Source organism: Alligator sinensis, unplaced genomic scaffold (assembly GCF_000455745.1).
Source record: "Alligator sinensis unplaced genomic scaffold, ASM45574v1 scaffold527_1, whole genome shotgun sequence".
In the NCBI taxonomy this organism is placed as follows: Eukaryota; Metazoa; Chordata; order Crocodylia; family Alligatoridae; genus Alligator; species Alligator sinensis.
Genome location: NW_005841958.1, coordinates 995,406 through 1,015,909, shown reverse-complemented (window position 1 = coordinate 1,015,909; position 20,504 = coordinate 995,406). Strand labels below are relative to the sequence as shown.

Genomic DNA, 20,504 nt, shown 5'->3' with positions numbered 1-20,504 from the left:
AGGAATGCTGGACCCTCCCTTTGTCCCAGACGTAAGTATGATGGAGAAATCCAACAGTTTTCCAGGATCTGAGGGTTTCTTGAGATGTCTTTCTAAAATAACTGTCTGCTTATCTTTTCTATATCTGACAGTGCCATTTGCTTTTTGGATACCCATTAGGACAGGTGAACTGGTTAAATGAAGCCCTTTCATAACTGAGCCTCAAACTTAAGCTCAGCCTTCTCTTAGATTCCCAACAGAATATATTTCTGCTCCATTTTTGTGTCCTGTGAATATTGCAAGCCAGCACCAGCCCTCCTGCAAGTAGCCAAGAGTTCACAGGGAAGTGGGAATTTTCATGGAGTTTGCTTCTAGAGAGGTACACAGTTCAGAAAGGTGAGACAAGTATGTAGGTTTATATGTACAGAGAGGAAGGGTATCAGGCCAGCAGATATGATGCTAGCCTGATACTTGCCAAAGCAAAGCTCACTTCCCATGTCCTCCACTACAGACTTCCCGTGTGACCCCGGACATGTTGCCTAGTCTTTCTCTACTTCAGTTTCTATTATAATATAATACATCTTGTATTCATGGCCTTAAGGTCCCTTCTAACCCCATGACTCCCTCTGTAAAACGGAGATAACAACACTCACTGACCTCACCATGAGGTTGTGAGGATAAATGTGTTAAAGACTGTGATGCATCCAGATACTGCAGGAAGAGAAGCCATATGCGTACCTTCAGTAGATATACATCTAGGTCCAACACCAAAATCCAGGACCGCCATTCAAGTGGCCCAAAGTTTTACATTGTTTTGATCCCAGGGGTTTGGCGTGGCCCATTGTCACGACAGTTATTACCGGGTACTTCACAATTTCAGAACCAGGTTCAGATATCAAGCACCCATCAAGCCAGGAGGCTTGATGCTGATTTATATGAAATAGAGCCCAACCCTTAATCTCCTTTTCTGGTGTGTCCCTCACTGGAAGTCAGTATTGCAGCAGCAGCAACAAAACTTTTAAATTCCCTTGAGATATATAAGTCCGCTCCCGTACACAGAGTTACAGGATTATTTTCTTCCAAGCCTGTCCTTCTGGCTGGGCTTCCTACCCTTAACATTCCTGTATAGTTCAAAGTAAACGCTGTTGTTTTGACTTATTAGGGAACGTAACAGTTTGGCAGCTCCAGTTTACATTGCTGCAAACTTAACCAAACCAAAGTGGTTTGAAAGCTTCAAACGTTTATTTTAGCTGTTCTGGTTTGCTTTGCAGTTTATTATGTGGCCTGGCTATTCCTGCCACTTAAACCCTGGTGTTATGACCTGCTTCAATGGGAAGAATTAGGAGACAAGATACTATTTCTTTCTGATGTAGATAATTAGAAAATTCTGTGTGCAAACTGCGGGTTCAACTCGAGTGTACTAAAAGCTTAATTGAGGTATGGAAAGACTACCAGGCATCAGTTTTGCATGTATTTGCTAAAGCGGAGGCCCATAAATTTTTGCCTCGTTAAGGGCAGCCTGGCTGTGTTTTGGGAAATTGAGAGCTGCACCCAATTTGCAGAATGTAGCATTTGCATAACTCATTTTGTCCATTGTTCTCAAAACGCTTGGTTGTCCTGCCGTTTTACAAACTGAGAGAGAGAGAAGTGACTCTATCTGCCCAAGGTTACACAGTGGTCAGAAGAAACCCTTTGTCTCCCTGTGCAATCGGTGGGAGATCTCTGCACAGACAGTATGGCCACGCTGACTATGATAAATAACCACTGGGAACTATTTCTGGTTCCTGTTCCCTATGGCTGATTAATGATCTGTCATCTGAGAGGTGCCACTGTCTAATTTCAGAGTACTGTATGAAAAGTACTAAGTACTGTATTAAAATAGTTAGAAGCGATTCACTTTTCCTTTGAAGAAAACACAGGAAAGTTATAGGGGTGGCTCTGGATAGGGGCCAACATCTGCAAGAGAGCTGAGCTACTAATAAAAACAATGGAAAAATTCCAAACCTCTTCTGTTTTCTTTAGCAATTAATGTTAATTCCTTCAAAGCTTCACTCTGCAAGCATGACAGCAGCTTGAGACAGAATGAGAGTCCTGTTTGGGGTAGACAGAGCCATCTCAGGCATGCATTTCTGAATCTCCTAGTCCTCGAATGTCTTCCCTCTCCACAACCTTCTCTGAAAGAAAACCCAACTTTTTTGTTTTACTCCGTCGTCTTCACCTCACCTCTTACCCATGTGCTGCATGGATGACTACAGCCATTTTGGCTCTATAGATGCTTTAAGGACTTCAAAGTGGGAAGCATAAAATATTGAAAACAAGTCAGCCTTTGATGACAAGCCCACAGGCAGAACAAGTCTAGGAAAAGAGGATGCAAATTGTCACTTATTGTTAAGCCTTCTCATTTGATTGAATATGTGAATTGGAGCACATGGCCAGACTAAAGAGTATTTTCTCCCTCTTTTTTTGCTGAGACAGCCCCGAGCAGTATACTGCAAGGATGTTTTAGACATAGAGCAATTCTCAACAGTGAAAGGAGTAAACCTGGACCAAACAGATGATGACTTCTATTCTAAGTTTTCCACAGGATCGGTATCTATACCATGGCAAAATGAGGTAAGGATACAGTATGACTGTATCACCCCAAAGCAAAACCCTGGCCAGACTATTTAAGAGGAGCTATACAGTTCCAGTAATATATACCTACTGGGTAACTTGCCAGATTCTAATGCTTTCATAAGTTACAATTGCACTCTTTCAAAATCTATAATGTACCACAGATGTCAGGCTCAGGTGACTGTATCTGCTGGCTCTGCATATTTGTGTAAATTGGCAAGGGCCCTACTGTACTTCCTCCTGCTGGATTTCCATAGAGACATTTTGATAGCAGCTTTGCAAAACTTCCGCAGAATGGATTACGGCCTTAATGTGGGACTTTATTTGTGACACTTATCTCATTTGTTGTTTTGTATCCGAGATGGGCCCCAGCTGCAGCATTTGAGTGAGTCTGGATCTGAACTTTCCTGGAGTGCCAGGGTTTTCAGCGCTAAGGCTTTGTTTCTGCCTGTTATAGGAACAGAGCCAGTAATAAAGTTAGTCTCCAAGTCAGGATCAAGTGCAAACCTCCTCAAGTATTAGGGATGCTCAGAAATGAGATGTTGGAAACAGGCCTGTTTTTTGTCTTGATATTCTCTAAAATGGAAAAAGAAAAACAATACAAAAGCTCTTTGTGGAGTTGCTTTATTAAACCTTATTAAAATAGTGCAGAATCATATACATTCGAGATTGAAGCCATCTGTTAGATTATGCAGTTTGTTTTCCTCCTGCAACTGCCAGCAGAGATTCAGCGATTGATACAATTCACTCTAATACAGTATTCAAAATCTTGGGGGTACAAGATGCTTTTTACACTGTATTGATTTTTTTTTTGATGTGTTAACAGTACCTTGTGGAAGGTGATAAATATGGTAGGAAAACCCACGAAATGTCCTTGTTTAGAACAGTGGGACTTTTTCACGAGCTAGCTACAGTCAGGCTATCATAGGCTGACAGTATCCAATGAGAACTAGGCTCCTGACAGATGTTAATTTAAAGGTGCGATGGGTTCTGATCAATAATCGCACTCCTACCATGTTACACATGTAATTGTGAGATCCAGCACCAGATTCCATCACGCCATCTTGCTGGTACAGAGGAAGCCTGATCCCAGGCTCCCCCTGCACCAGTAAGGAGTAGTAGGCTTGGCTCCCTGTGCTCCCCCAGCAGGGATCCCCTATCTGCTGATCAGAGGTCGCAGCCGTCCAGCTGGAAGCCCTGATCAGGAGCTCCCAGCCTCTGGAGCGCATGCGAGTCTTGAACATCTGCATTGTGCTCCAGAGGCTGGCCACCCCTGAATGAAATTACACATATTTTGTGTCATAACTTTGTGGCTTATTCTTCATTTGATCACACCATTCATTGAATGAGAGTGTGGTCAGCTCACTCCTTAAGTTGTGATTAGCTAGTTAATCATGGTGTACGTGTAACGTCTGTCAGAGTTAGGTGTACCCAGTGAAGCTGAATGGGATGGTTCGGTTAGGTTGGGAAGCTAACGCTGACGAACTACTAAGTTCATTTTACTAACCTATCTCTACTGTAACATCTGCATAACGTTGTGTCCTAGATTCTCACATCATGTCTTGTTCCAGTTTAGACTGTAGGCGTCTTAGGGAAGAGCATCTTTTGTGCTTGGGTAACGCTAGGCATAATAGGGCATTCATCCTGGTATTGGCCTACTGACACGCTAGTAATGAAATAAGGATGATGCATCCCCCCTTTCTTCTTTCTGTGTTTTACCAGATGATCGAAACAGAGTGTTTTAAAGAACTAAATGTGTTTGGACCAAATGGCACTATTTCACCAGACCTAAACAAAAGCTACCCCCCAGAGCCACCCAAGAAAGGATTACTACATAGAATATTTAAACGACAGGTGAGACCTTTGGTATGTAATGAAGAAACCTCTCTGAGTCTGCATGGACTCTCCTGTGCAACATGTATGCTGCTCTTGCAGTGTTACTGTCATGAGAGAGGCATGAGGAACCAAAGAGGGCATCTTCTCTCTGTTCACAGTTGCCATTTTTGCCTCATGATGCAGATTCCAGATGTTCAAGTGGTTCAAATAAGTGCCTGTCCCTTGGAGTTCCTATTTGATTCTGTACTTACACCATTCTGAGACCTGTATGTTGCCTATTTATTATTTATTGGGTATGACTGAAATTGTTCATTTAATCCAGGGCTGTCCAACTGGCAGTCGAAAGGGTTCACTTGTGGCCCCCGGGCTTCCGGTCTAGGTGCTGCTTCCCACGTTGCTCTCTTGCTGCTGCCGCCATCGTTTCTGGGCTCCCCTTCCCTCTTCCAGCTTCTGCTGCCTGCTCTTGCCCCTTGGGGGAGATGGCCCCCATGGATGAGGTAGCTCATGGCTGGTATCTTTGGGCCCCAGGGACCTGTTGTAATGCAGAGCTCACCAACCACAGAGGTGGGGCCCAAACAGCATGGCATAGCTGTGCAGTGCAGGTTGGGGAAGTCAATGCAGCTCAGCATAGAGGGGCTTGCATGGTGCAGCACCGAGGGGGCCATGCGGCATGGTGTGTGACCCATGCAGTGTGTGGCTGGGGGCCTGTGACTTCTCCCCCTTCCCCTCCCCTCCCCGACCCGTCAGAAATTGAACAGCCCTGATTTCATTTTTCCATCAAATATTGGGCGGGGAGGGAGATGCTGATTATTTCTCTGTGTGTGCGCATGTGTGTGTGTGCACGTGCATGTGTGTAAAAGTTCTGCTTTCCATAGAGCACTTTATTTTGTTAAAAAAATTAAAACTCCAGCCTTGGGAGGTGCAATCCAACCCTGGAGCATGAAATATCTGACACGCAACTTCCTGGAGGCACCACAGCAACATTTGCAATTCTTTTTTATTTTATTTTTTTTTAATCCTGAAGTAATTGGGGCTTGGCTGAATTTTCAGACCAAGAAGAAAGCCATGTTCTAAGCAACTCGGTTGTGTCGCAGTTTCCTCATCAGATTACAGGTGGTTTGAGCTGGAATTTAAGAACAGCACCTCTTCTCCAGCCCCTGCTTCTGGTCCTCTAGCCCATCACCTATATCCAACAAAGTACAGATCTGCCAGCCTTGCTGCTTCTTTTTTGCTCAGTGCTGCTAGAAGCTGCCCAGGAAACATTACCCATTAAACATATTGACAAAGCTGGCTGCCAAGCTGAGAGAACAAGTCATGCCAATGAACCCACCCGCTGGGGCTTCCCTCCCAAAATAAATACCTCTTCCTCTCTCCATCAGGCTCCGCATGCATGAGTGGGATACAGGACTAAGGCTTGGTTTTCTTATTTTACTGTGTTGCTTGCTCATCACTGTGTCCTCTTTGCAGGTGTTATATGCACTGTTCCCCACCCCACCCCCATGTCCTGTTCCTGAAACTTTTTGCTGTGCTGCCTGTGATATGCATGTCCACTTCCCCTGTTTAAGACAAACTGCTCTGATTTTTAGTAAAGTATGGAGAATTTTTCCTAAGAGCAGTATATTTCAGCACAGTTTTCCTCCTGAAACTGCCAGCAGATATTTCACAATTGATACAATTCACCAGCCTTGTCCATGCTTTCTGCCCAGCCTTTGGCTGGGATGTGCTGAATTAGCTCGACATAGGACCAGAAATTTTGGTGGTGCACTGCACTGACTCATGTAGCTTGACTGTATCCTCTTTTCTCTGTCTCTGTCCCATGGTCTTCCTGTAGAGAGTCAGGGCAAGCTGGCTAAGTAAGTTTATTTCATTAAATTTTAAATACCAGGAGCAAGTGGAATAGTATGACAAGGCCGTGCCACGACCAAAATGTGAGACAAATGGCAGGTATGGGTTATTTTGGGAATCTAATTATTTTTTTCATCTCTCTCCAGCATCAAAACAATTCAAAGAGTTCTCCAAATTCAAAGGCCAGTTTAAATCACCACATAAATTCCAACCATGTAAGTTCAAACTCCACCGGAAGCAGCTAGTTCCAACTCCGCTTTTTTGAAACAACATATTGCATCCTTCCACTCTAATCTAAGGAGCTTCTAAGGATGAGAGAGCATCCACCATTGAATTAAAAAAAAAAAAAAAAAAAAAAAGATCTCCCAACAGCGGAGATTTCCTATCCATTCCTTCCAGTGGAGCCTCCCATTTTATGAAGAAATTTCCACTCAGGTCTGTTTTTGGAGGTGGCACTCAAGATTGTGTGAATCAAATCTGTCTATTAGAACATTGCAATAGAAATCCGACGAACATGACTACTTGCACGTATTTAAATAGCATCATACTAGAACTGAATTTTGTCTTTATTATTTTTAAAGAAAAGTTTTGTAAATTTCTCTATTGTCTCAGTTTACATTTTGTACATTTGTATTTAAATGAAAGTCGGACTTTGGGGGTGTATATTTTCCGAGCAGCAGCTGTAAAGCCATGTGTTTTAAGACATTTTTTAAAAGAAAAAAAATCTGACTCAAGACTTCCAGAGCCTCAAATAAGAAATTGTTCTTTTTAGTGAGTATAGAAAAATATTCATATTTCACTTTAGCAAATCGGTTTTATTGACATGCAGTTTTATGGCACAATTTATTCTAATTATTTTATGTCTTATATATTTGGTTTACAGCAACACTGCATACATTTTTCCTCTTTGTTAGTTTGTAATGTCTCATTAAATGCTAAAAGTCATGGTCAAGACTTCACCACATCTAAGAATACTATTTGCTGCATCTGAGGTTTGTAATGTCATGGGACCAGCACAGTTGGGATTTGCATTTAATTTTGTCATTAGGTCCTCACAATATTTATTGTGTTAGATCTCTCTTTTAGGCCCTTCTCATTTTTTCTTTTTACTATTGCTACTGGGAGGAAGAAAAAATGCTAGTAAAGGGAGACAAAGAAGACAAGTTATCAGTTCTTCAGGGAATTAATTTCTGCACCCACTGAAATTAATAGCAAAGCAAATTGATTTCAGTTTTGCAAGCCAAAAGTCAGAGGCTATATCACAGCTGAGCTCATGTCTAAGTGATTTACTCAATAATTTTGTTTGCGCTGACCACAGAAATCATAATGTCACCTTTCTGGAAAAGAGAGCCAAGTGTGACAGTGCAGATTGGGATCCGAACTTGTTTGGATCCAGTCTCTCTCTTCTGGCTCGTTTCTACTTTCAAGTGGGCAGTAATACAGTCCTGTGATTCGTTCTGTGCTGTTGTGTTTGAATTGGGGTGTCAAAATGGCTCCTTTCCCAGCCTCCTCAACTAGTGCTGAACTTCAGAGTTCAACATCCACTGTAAAACAGCATCGTTTGCCCCTTTAACAGTTCTTCAGTTTAATGTCTCAGGCCATCTTTCTATCATCGTTGACAGCTGTCCCACTGGTATAGACAGGATCAGGAAGATTTGAAATCATGCTATACAAAATCATGCTATATAGTAGCACATCTGTCTTTAAATATGGGATGTTAGATATCAAGCACTGCTTCATCCTTTTCACCTGGTATTGGAAAACATTTATCCCACTGGTGTTGACAGGGTCAACTGAGCTCAGTGTCATGCCTTTTTTACAGGCTTGCTGAATTCAACTAACTACTCCTGCCCCTTTAGGACAAGTAGGGAAACCCAGCATCCAACATGACATGTCTAAGAAGTATGTAATTTGTAGTATTCTTATCCAGGGAAATGGAGTAAGCACCTTTGTATCATGAGCACTTGTAGCTATGGTTCCTTAGACTGTTGTGAACCCAATTCCCAGGGTTTATGCAGAGAGGGCAACAGAAGATGTGCAGGGCTTTAGAGGCAAAGCCATAAAGGATGAGGACTCAAAATAATGGGTGTTCGAAACAACTTAGGGTCCAGAAGGGACAGAGAAAACAGAGTTTCTGTAAAGCAGCTGATGGATAATACCGAAGGATGAGACAGGCTTGAGCCAAGCTTATGTACATTTGTAATGGGGCACTGTATGGCACGTAGCAGAGGCACCTCACAAGGCAGCTGTTAAGACTGATGGCTTTTCCAGCCCCTAGGAAAGATGCAGCTGATTGGGATTGTGTGAAGGATCCAGAACATCAGTGAAGATTTGTTTCCCCTTTTCCTTTTGACTGGTGTCTTAGAAAGTGGAGAGGACACAGAGGATTTTGTCCCATGCTTTGTCAGTGCAAACACCTCCCAGTTCAGCTCTGACCACGATGCCACTGCAGATTTCAGCAGCGGTGAAAAATAATGGAAAGAAAATGCTGCAAATACGAAGTAATTTCCTGCTGCCAGCTAGCTGCAACAATTTCAGCTGGCTAGTAGTCACAGGGCACTTTGAAGTGCTGTCTGAGTGAAAGCCAGACACAAAGCCCACTGAAGGGAATGGGAATCTATTCATTGAATTTAATGGCTTTTGGATCACATCCTTAATGTAAGGCCTAGGTACCCTGGAGCGCCTTCTCCAGGATGTGTACCAGGGGAAGGCAGGGATGGCAAAGAGCGGGGATTTCACCTGGTTTTAGAAAATATAGGGGAGAATTGAAGGTACAGGCTCAAATATCTGTGGCTATATTGCTGTATTACTAACATGTTTGAGAAGCTTTGTATGCCAAATTTTAATTACTTTGCCTAATGTTTTCCTAAGGAGACATGTTTTAGAAGGTAGAAGCTGATGTCCTTAGAGAAGAAATGCACCTGCTTTCTCACCTGTGCTGTACATCAGTGCCCTCGCAAAGGGGCTACTCCTAAGCACAAAAGCTAGGCAAGAAAATGCAGACTGGGGGATGGAGCATGGGCAGATGATCTGTTTTGAGCTGTGCTACTCACTTTTTTTTGTCATGTTCAATACCCCTCTCTCTCTCCTTCAGAGAAACGTTGACAGTAATGTCTACCCGCTACCCAGGACGGGGTCTGTGAAGCTTAACTCATAAAAGTGCGCGAAGCATTTTGGAGCCCCATGGATAAATGGCAGTATAAAGGGGCCAAATACAGTTTTTGCTCTAAGACCTCAAAATGCTACATTTTAACAATCTGGCTCATGTAGGCTTAAGTTTCCGTTTCGGTTTTGCCACCTTATAGCTGGACATTGGGTTCAAATCATAATTACAACTCATCCTCCACTACAGAGTGTTTGTTAAGGCTAAATATGGAGTTGACAACACTGGCTAAAAGGAACGTCGCGAGTGGCCATAACCGTGCCAGCTGTCCTGACCGTCAGTCCAGGGACTCTCCTGACCGGGGTTTGTCTGCTTCCTCCTTATTTTTTGTTATGAGTCTCACATCCCGCTTGAGACTAGGTTGAGACCACACTGCAGGTATCTCAGCAATGTGATCTGATTGAAATTTGAATAGATTTAGATGGTTGAAACTAGTGAGTCAATTCACTGCACAACCAAACTCCCCCTAGGAGTTGGAGCCTAGCTCTCAGAAGTGATGAATACTCACAGCTCCATTTAATGTCGGTGGGAGCTGTAGGTGTTCAGCACCTCCTATCATTTCTTCATGCTGCTTTGGACGGGGCTTACAGGAGAGCATTTGGTGTTCTGAATCATAAGGAATAGCTTTGAAGCGGGTTTGCATATAACAAAGAAACAAAAATGAATAGTTTTCTAGTGCACAATTGATTCATTTTCGTCTATCATCTTTCCAACTAGAGTGTTGTTTCTTCTAGAAAAAGCACAACATTAGATCTAGTTGAATTATGAATTTTGAATAGATGACCAAGGAAATTTTAGCTCTTTGAAATATTTGGAAAAGATTTGCAAACTGATCCTGAATTTTTATTTGTAAGTCTTCACCAAGCAGTCTGAAGAACAGTTTTCAGCCTAAGGATTTTTTTTTGTATGAAGTGTCTAGTTCAGCTGTTTGCTATTTTATTATTCTTGGTGCATGAGAGAATCACATGGCATGTTCCTGTTTTTTTGTTTGGATGGTTGAAACTTTTCAAATGTGAAACTAATAAAGAATCTGTGGGAAAGGATACTCTGCAGGGTGCCCAGCGCCCCAAATGAGGGTGTTTGTGCAAAATCTGCCATTCTTCAGCGACTGATCTGAAGAAAAATAGCTATTCATGCCAGTGAAAAAGGGCACAGAGATAAACAAACACCCAAGAAGAGCTCAAATGAGCATTAGTGAATAAAACTCTTGTGGTCTTCGGCTAGCTCTCTGAACACAGATCCTCACAAAGGTTTATTTAGTTGCCACTCCCAGATTTTCAAAGAAAATATGCACTGTCCTTAAGGTATATTTTATGTCATCGTAACTGGTGATCAGCTCCACCCTTGGTAACTCTGTCCAGTAGCATTGTAAGAAATATGTGGCCAAACTTTGATGTTGCTGGTGTCTTATAAGACCCTGATGCTTCTTTTCTGCTGCAGGGTATATGTGAAATGAACTGCACATAACCCAGTTGGGAGCGTTTCTAAAAGCAGCTGTCGTGTTTCAGAGTCAGATTCATTTGGTATCTTTACTTTCTCCACTTTTCAGTAGACAATCCTCTAATTCTGTAATAAAAATGAAACAAAAAGTAGGGGAAGGGAAATATGAACTCCTAAGCACAATTTATGAACTAGGTTATTGTGTATGTAACAAAGGCAGTTGCTGTTTACGTTATTTCAAAGCTACCACGTTCTGCCTTTCCACGTTGTCTGTAACCCGTTTTTAGGGTGAATTGGATCACAAAAATGAGGCCATATCCTAAGCTTGTGTAAATTGCTCTGAATGAGCAGAGTAGCTGGCCTGAAGATCAAACAGAACACAGATCCTATGAGCTCAATGTAGGCCCCATAACAAGTTTAAGAGACAAGCAGCTATTCATTCACCTGCACAAAAAAGCATGGAAGTTGGGTCTATGTACCCACAGATCTGGGCCTCTAAAGTTCCCTATAAAGGTTTTTTTTTGGAGGAGGAAGAAAAAAACTGCCGGAGAAACAAGGCAGCTACTTTCCCAAGCACGATTCCAGTGCCTAAAGAAGGGGACGAGGGAAGGATAGCCCTGCATATAATGGGAAGCAACGGGTCTGCGGCATAACTGCTTGACCTTCGTAGGTATAGGAATAAGCGGCCTTAATTCGGCCCATTATATCTGACTGCAGTGTGGGTATCCACCAGAATATTGGTGTTCTTTCCTCCTTTTTAGTTCCCTATTTCTTTCTCTTTCTCCGCCCCCACCCCCTTTTTTTTTCCTTTGATAGCTGGTAACATTCACTCCCACTTGATAAAATTATGGCTACATCAGACAACAGCTGCTTCTGCGAATCCTTAATACAGCACTGGAAAAGGTGGTCTTCTCTGTTTTGAGATAACATTGGGACTATGTCTTCCTTTGTGTTTGTATGATTTGTGAGGGGAGGTGATTTCTGTTATTGGACCAACTTGAATAGTTGTGGGAGAGAGGAAACAGGCTCTGGGGCTGTTGTACCAGTGTTGTGTTGTTTATATACCACCAGTGCAGCAAGACCCTTGCGTACTCTTCTGATTTATACAATGATGTTGATAAATGTCTTGTGAACAGGTGCCCCCACATTAACAAAACTCACATGCCCTGATCTGCGCTGAAGTACGTTGTCAGGGAAGTATGGAAGAAGTTATACCTATTACATATCTAAACCGAGGACATGGGTTTCCAGTGCTGTCAATGTGAAACCTTTCACTATTAGTCAATCCACCTACAGTTTTAAAATAATAATAATAATGAATGCCAGGAGAGCAAGGTTAAAAGCACCTTCCTTGCTTTTGTGTGTCAGAAGAAAAGCAGTCTCCTTTGGAACTAATAAATAATGCCCTTTATGCAATGCCGTGGGAAGATAACTTTCCCCTCTAGCTTCAAAAGGAAAATCTCTGTCAAAAAAATTAGTCTGAAAAATTTACAACTGGATTCCCGCAAGAAGCTGCAGCTTCCACACTCATAACCCCACTGTCCTCAGCAGTAATACAAATCCAAGCATCTGTATTTAGGTGTGGTTACTGTAGAGTACTGTCAAATGTGTTTTAATACAGAGCCATACACTGGCACACTCTTTAACAGATTGCAACCTGTTTCCTAAATTGTTTGGTTACATTTTGTTCTTAATGGGTGCGTTTACAGATACTTCTTTTAAGTCGGATTAGCCTAAAATTGCCATTTTTAAGGTGCATCAGGGGTGAATGCACCTTAAAAATGGTGATGTTAGGCTAATCCCACCTGAATTTGATACCTGCATAAAGCAAGTATCAAATTTAGGTGCAACTAGCTAAGTCGCATTAGCCCACGTTTAGACAATGCTCATTAACACATCTACGTGTGGGCTAATGCAACTTAGCTATTCACACCTAAATTTAACATGCCTTCATGTGCATTAGCGCGTCCACGTGTAGACGTGCACCTAAATCGCCTTAATGCGTCTTAAGCAAAGGCATATTAAGTTTAGGTGTGTATAAATACACATGTAGACATGCCCACTGTGTACTTGGAGTCAAGAGTGATGAGATCTGCTACCAATTTGCCATTGATTTCCTTTGGCAATGCCTGTATCAGGAATCATAAGTTTACCTTGTAGACGTGGCATTTGGGCAAGATGATCTCTGTATACCTAGTATGTTTGGGGGTTTTTTTCAAATGGAGGGATGACATGCAGCCATATTTATAAAGCACTTTGAGGTCTTTGGTCAAAAAATATCCCTATGACTTGGTTATGCTTATTATTTGAACAAATGAGGCCTGATCTAGCAGCTCTTATTTTTGTGGCTTCACTGAGACGACTTGTGTAAATAAGGGCTTGTGATTTATTTGAATTCCTTTGAGATGCTATGATTGTGTGAATTTGGCTTTGGTGGGCCCACCTGGGGACACCAGCAATGTAGACTTTGAAGTGTTCACGTCCTTGTTTCAGAGCTGCAATCATATACGCTCCTCCTCTTTTTATATTGACAACAAATAGGTGTGGGGCAGACATACCAGAATAACATTCACCAGTTAAATCTCAACATCTTTCTCCTTACCAGTTCAACAGATTTTCCACTAGCAAATAAATTCCTAGGTACCGAGTAATTTAAATGCTGTGTTAAATCAGAATGACATGTGTTTGACAAACATTGGGCGTAAGCACTGGCCCATTTTTGAAAGCTAAAGAGATAACCACATTTCTAAGATCAAAGGACTCCAAAAGGGATCCCCAAGTCTTCTGAAAATCAAATGATCTTCACCACCAGAGATGAAGAAACATTTCAGATAGTGCCTGGATGACAAATGTATTTTTCTTTCCTGTCACCCGACAGATGTTCGGTATGTTTATTCACCAGTCTGTACGAGTTATGTTGTATGTGCTGAGTGCAATCTCCTTTGATTGCCTTTCTTTTAAATATTGGACACTCTTCTCAAAGACTTAACTTTTTAGCCTTTTGAAGGTGGAGGATGTAAAAACTTCATTTTGCGTTTCCAAGCAATGTAGATAGATCTAAAGATTTCATGAACCATCTTGTATTTGCCCATATCTGACTAATGATTAAATTGTAAAATTGCAGATTTTCATATTAGGACTAGTCTTTGACCAGCTTTAAAAACTCAAATTCATATTTGGTATAAATACACACACAATATCCTTCTGATTAAATTTCAAAAAGCGTATCCTGGAGTAAATGTTTTTAAGCACTTCTAATACTGTAGTCTCTGTAAGAGGAACAGACACTTCTAAAGAAATGTTAAAGTTGTCTCTCATAATTCAGTTGACAAACCATTTTTGTAATAAATTAAAGCAAATGTTCTCAATTAGAAGAGCTAGTGGCTGTTGGTATTGTACAAAAAATCATTCTAGTATCCAAAGGGTTACTTGGTTTGTTTGTTTTTATTTTCAGGGAGATTTTTTAACATTGTTTAATGAAACTAGTTTCATTTTGAGGTTGTTTCTGAAGATAATGGCTTCTGTGTTCTATGGCTGCTTGAATTATTTGTACATAATGTCTAATAATGTCACAGTGCTGCTGTATCTAGATCAAACCACTGTTTTGTTTTGTTTTTTGGTTTTGTTTTTGTTTTTTTTGTTTTGTTTTTGGTTTGGGTTTTTTTTTTTTAGAAAAATAAATTCCTTAATTTAAATACATAAAAACTTCTTACTCAGCTTTATTTTTCCCTGTCTTTTTTATTGGGTATATGCACTTCTGGGGCCAATTCACAGTCTTGTTGAAGTTCCTGGTGATGTTGATGACATTTCTAGACAGCTAGAATATTTGCAGCCTTTACATTTTATATTTCATTTTTCTGTCCTGTTATCCCTCAACCCAATAGTTCAGGATCACAACTCTACCTGGGGAAAGTATTCACTATTGATCTATGACTCCATAAGTAGATGCATCAGAGTAAACTTGAAGCATTGGTTTAAGTCATGTCACACTGGTTCAGTTTGTCCTGTGGGGTAAACTGTAACTTGAATCATTTGGGCCCATCTACACAACTGGATCAGTGTTGCTACTGTAATGGTTAACAGATTCCAGCATATCTAAGTCCTTATTCACAAAATCGTCCAACAATTAAGACAGAAAACTAAGCTATGATCATCAAGGATTTGTCTTCACTGCAGCATTAGTTAAAGTTAGCTACATTTGAGTGAGGCAAGGCTTAAGCGAGAGTGGCTACACTGCTAAACAGCACTCAAGCAACAAAAAGCAGAGGAGCCCAATCCAGAGTGCAGTACTATCTCAAATAAGGCTTATCCTTCAACCCACATTTCCAGGCAGACCAGTTAGCCTAACTTTAAAGTGCCACTTCACTCTAGTCACAGATTTGTGCAGGTGCATGGAGCAGGGTTAGGGGATACAACTGAGCTCTCACTGCAGTAAAGACAAGCCCCTCGTCTGCCCTCCACGGGAATCTTCCTCCAAAAGTGGCCCCATCCATGGACTCCAGACCTGGAATTTTGTTAGTGAGTTGCCTATGACAGACTAGCAAAAACTGGTACCGGAGAGGGAAGGTGACTGGGACTGGAAGCAGCAGCCAGGTTTAGGGTCTAGACTGACAAAATCAGGTTCAAAGTGGCCAGCCGGGTGAGGGACAAAAAGAAGAATCTGTGTCCACCAGAGCACGCTCTGCTCCCGAACCGGGAGTGGGACCTAAGAGTCCTTTCTCTGCTGTCAAAAAATCAATGCATCTATGGGCAAAATGAGTATCTTCACTTCCTATAAAGCTGCTACATGTACAGCAGATGGCAAACCACTGTTACTATCAGTATTGAGGCTGCAGACATCAGTGCAGCCTCGCTGATGATCCAATGGGTGAAATATGCCTTGTGATGACATTTTGGGCAGGTAGATACGTACCTTTATAGACTAAGACAGCGGCTCCCGAACTCTGACAGATGGTGCACCACAAATTTAAAACAATACAACCTTAAGTACCACCAGCAAATTTTTCAGTTCAACCTTCAGTATCACCAGCAAATGTTTGTCATTTAAAATTATAATAAATCTGTTAATGGGTACCACTGACAAGTCTGCATACCACTGGTGATACCTGTACCACAGATTGGGAACCACTGGACTAAGGGAGGGGTGTATATAAAAAGAGAGCACAAGCTTTAATCAAGCTTACTTCATCAGATGCTGTGAAAGGATGTAAAGAAAACAGGTTAAAGATGCAGAAATTGAAATACAAAAGACAAGGTGGGGGAGAGAGCGAGATGGAGGGACTGGAGCAGTGCTAAGAGTGAAAAACAAATGAGCAGTAAAGCCATGGGAACAAAGAGGATCACAAAAGCTAATCCAGGTAATGAGATAAGAAGCCATCGTCCCTACTTAAACCATACTTACCACAGTCCAGCTTGTGGATGATTTCTTGTTCCTCCTTTTCCAGTTCAAACTGGTTATTTAAACTTTTTTTTGCCTGTGAACAGCAATTGCAAGGTCAGCGATGAAGTGTCCAGGGAGGCTGAAGTGTTCGGCCACAGGCTTTTGTGTCTTTCTGCAGCTGATGTCAGGAATAAGAGCCCCGATACCAGCCACTTTCAGAATTAAAATCAAAATAGGTACAAGAACCTCAGGATCCTTCTCAGACATTATGGGCATTCAAGCCTTGCCACAGGTATGCAGCGAAAACCCATCAAGCCTCAAAGGAGTCCCCATTTCACTGGGAGTCTCCCTTACTCCGCTGGTGCCTTAGGGAGGGCAGTCGGACATAATAAAGGACTCAGTCTCCTCCGGCGTATGAAACAGCTTCTCCCTTCCCTAGATGTAAAAAAAAATTAGGCTTCCCAGCTCCGGGGGTCTCTGATGCTCCCTCTCTGGCTCCTCCAGCTTTTCTACAGACCTTCAAAGGGCTAAGGGGAGACTCTTTGCTGCTTCCCTTCCTACTGCCGCAGAAAGGTAGCTTCCCACGAGGCCTGGCTGGAGGCGGGCAAAGACGCTTCTGAACTGTCCTCCACCATGCCAGTGACTTCAGTCAGCCCCAGGGGACAAGTTGGGAAGCAGCAAGACTGCAAAGTGGGTGCCAAGGCCCCCGGGCTTGGGAGAGCAACTGCATCATCTCTGCAAACCGGGGCGTGCTAGGGAAGAGGGGAGCATGGGGCTGCAAGGGTGCGGGGCAGGATGGACTGGGCTATGGGGAGTGGGCACCACGGGGCTGCTGGGGAGAGACTGCAGAACTGCAGTTTTGTGGTGGGGGCGGGCGGCCGGCCAGTACTGAGGTCTGGGAGGGATGTGAAGAGGAGTAAAGAGAGGGAGGATATTGCTCCTTCCTTCCTCCAGCCTCTCAGCCTTTCAGGTAAAATCCTCCTGCTACTTCTCCCACCCCATTCACTGCTTTCTAGCCCAAAAACTCATTTTTTCAGTCAGCAAACTGTTGGTAAATTGAAAGGCGGGGGCAACGGTTGAAGAAAGAGCACACTCCTCTACCTAGGACCTACCACAGCCAGCACGTATCGGGAAGAGACCGCTCATCTGTGGCACTTCAGCCTCTCTTCCTTGGTGCGGATCCCATCTACATCCATAGTCAGCACCTGCTACCAGAAGCCTGAAACGCCAGCAAACGTTCACATCCCCATGTACGTAACTTCACGCTCATTTTTTATAGAGTGTTTAACTGGTAGGTGCAATTGTACAACCACTGTATATAGTTTTAGTACCCATCTCAAAGCTAAATTTCCTTATTGGTCCTTTCATAACTTAGTTCCACCAGTTCCTGTCACCTGCAAATTCACTGCAATTTTTTAAATATTGAAGAAATGTAAATTGCAACATGATATTTATTGCCAGGAGACCAGGGCCTTGTGTGTCTTCGTGTTTCTATAACAGCTGGTAAAATGGCCTTGATCCTGACTGGGCAGTACTGAAATACAAATATGAACAAATGATCGTATTATAGGTAGGCGTGAGCTGTCAAGCTTGGATCCAGATCCAAACCACTTCTCTGTCTGACAAGTACCAAGCTAAAAAGGTTTTTCAGTCTGGCAGTTGGTTTCAGCCCAATATAGAGATGATGGGTATTTGGGATCTAGACCCAAATTTCTCTTAGGATTGGGATTGCTTGGATCTAGGACTTTTGGTTCAAACCACTTCTACTGTCAATGTATTATGGCATGAGGTTCAGAAGTGCTGAGGATCTGCACGTCCCTTTGGCTATGATATTTAGTTGGTTGCACAGTCTTTGAAAATGTTGACTGCAGCATTTCTGAAAAACAGACCCTCTGCACGTTGATCCACATGCATCAATTCAATGGGAAGGGGGAGAGATTCGGAATAGGTGTGGAGTGTCTCTAACCCTTGTTACTGAATCATTAACAATCTCCTTTCTCTCACATATCTGTTATTCAACAGTTTGTATGGTAGATACTTGAAGAAATACTACAGGATCACCAGGGCTATTTTCCTGAACTATGAGGGGGACACAAAGATAATGACAATAGGATGTGAAAAAAGATATGCATCTTGCTCTGATCTCCTTGCCCAGGGCTGCTCCTTCAAGAAATTCTTTCCATCTTTTTTCACAAAGTAAACTTTGCTGTGAATTGAGGTTTATTATTACAAGAGGTGCAGTTTGCACAGTATAATTTAATTATACAACCTAAGACTACTAAGTTAATTATTATGATTTTACATAGCATCATAGGTATGCAGAGAACATTTTTCCTCCTTCCCTGTCACAGGTATTTCTTAGATGCCGATCACCTTGGTAACTAAGCAATTTGATATTTGAGCTGTTGAATAGTCAAACAAAGAGCCCAGTCTAGCCCCCGCTGACTTCAGTGGGTGTCTTTCTGTTGACTGAGAGGGAAGTATATCAGGGGCAAACAGAATTAGCTGAAATTTCACCAGCATTTAAAATGTCATTTATTCATTCACTTACTTATTTTTGCATTGTGGATCCCCAAAGCTACTGCGCTGCCATCTCCAGCTTCCTGCCACCAGCCCCAAGACATCCCAGCCAGTACCTGGACAGCCCCATGTATCAACTGCCTACATTGGTCATTGTAGGGTCTGGTTGGGTGTTGTCTTGGGTGGGGGGAAAATTAGTTTTGTTTGAACAGAGACATTTGTTTTTGTTCAGATTCCTTAGATTGGTTAAAGACAAAAAAAATTAATAATCTCCAAATAATACCCTTTCACCAAAGGATCGTAAAGCATTTTGAAATTACTAATATGCTTGACAACATCCTAGTGATCTAGGAAAATATTATTAAGCATATGTACCAAAGTGCAAATCAGGTTCAATAACTAGCTCCAGTGCAAATCAGTGGCAAAAACTGAGTACAGATTGCAAGGATCACTGGTGTCCAGCACCTCTGGCTGTAAGGGCCCCGTCCTAGCAAATGCAGCCTCCGCTTCGTGGGAGAGAGGGAGTTGTCTCTTGGCATCGTGTACTACGTGGCAAGAACAGAAACTTGTGGTCCAAAGTCAGCTCTGACTTCTAGGTATGTTAGGTTTGTCTAGACCCTTAGGAGCTGAGCCTCAATACAAAACAAATCAGTGAAGCTCCATTATACCAGCTAAGGCCCTTGAGACTTTGCTTTGGGGTAACTTTGCTTTTTAGGCAGCACTCAAGTTACCTCAGGGTGCAAATCTACTTGGGTTTGGGATTTGAAATAATTGTTTTTAACTTTTTTCATGAACTGAGACCATATTAGAAACATGTTTCTAAAATAGAGAAAAAAAATCATAGTCCAAACCCTCCGGCAGGATAAACCAGCTGAAGAGCTGGCTCCGCATATTTGTACATAAAAGAAGTATGAAAGACTCTGCGAATGCCATATTTAAACGAACTGTTTCAACGTGCAGGCATCAGGATGTTCAAAAGAAAATGAACCGTGACTCATCCCTGGGTGTGTATCTAGTACTTTGTATTCTTGTTGTAAGCCATATGGTGCCGTAATATGTAAATGCAATTGTGGCCTAGCTAGACTGATAGCAGCAACCTTAATATTGCAGTAATAAGGCGTCTTCGTCTTGAATTTCTTGGACTGGTTCCCTCCACAATTGTTTCCTACTCCAACTTAATTTCATGATGTGTGGTTATCTATCTTGCCTCCCTCGTACAGAGATGGGGCAAGTATATTTCTGCTATAGTCTCAGAGTCTAAATAGTTTTCTATGCCAGTCAAATCAGGACTGATCATATCTGTGTGGGTGGAAAGGAGGCAGGCACTGTACTGTACGTAAGTCTTCATGCTAGGCCACAAAAGACATGTCTCAGTTGTGTCAGTCACTAGGGACAAATTGAGTGAAAACCATTCTGTGACAGAAGGTACTTTACAGCACAAATGAATGGGAGGAAAAAAGCAGCAGCGGGAGTCAAGCTAATTTCACATGTGACACAGAGAGTTAGTATTATGCAGTAGATCAAGGAACTAATGATACCGCTCACAGTTGTCATCTAATTCACAGGAATAATTACTATGCAAAATAGCTGCAGTTGACATAGTCGCGTTATGAGAAGTGGCCTATTGTAAGCCCAGGGACTTCAGAGGAGCTCCCACAAATGTACCAGTTACTGTAGACCCGAAAAAGAGTTTCCTCTGGTGTGAAAACCTCTCATTACTGAAATTCA

At 42.2% G+C, this 20,504-nt stretch overlaps 1 protein-coding gene across 4 annotated transcripts in view; it reads left to right on the top strand.

The window, feature by feature from the left end:
- The window catches only part of GRK5 (G protein-coupled receptor kinase 5), a 193,131-nt gene extending 178,549 nt beyond the window's left edge, over positions 1–14,582 (top strand). For 2 of the 4 annotated variants that reach the window (XM_025200169.1, XM_025200173.1), the window contains 4 exons: positions 1–31; positions 2,455–2,592; positions 4,315–4,446; positions 6,420–14,581. The exon at positions 1–31 is cut by the window's left edge and continues 107 nt beyond it. In XM_025200169.1, coding sequence (XP_025055954.1) covers positions 1–31; positions 2,455–2,592; positions 4,315–4,446; positions 6,420–6,518 — 400 coding nt within the window. In that variant the 3' untranslated portion in view covers positions 6,519–14,581. Of the gene's footprint in view, positions 32–2,454; positions 2,593–4,314; positions 4,447–4,586; positions 4,695–6,419 lie in introns of all 4 variants that reach the window. The other 2 variants (XM_025200172.1, XM_025200171.1) reach the window with 2 other exon arrangements.
- Positions 14,583–20,504: the final 5,922 nt, after the last annotated feature.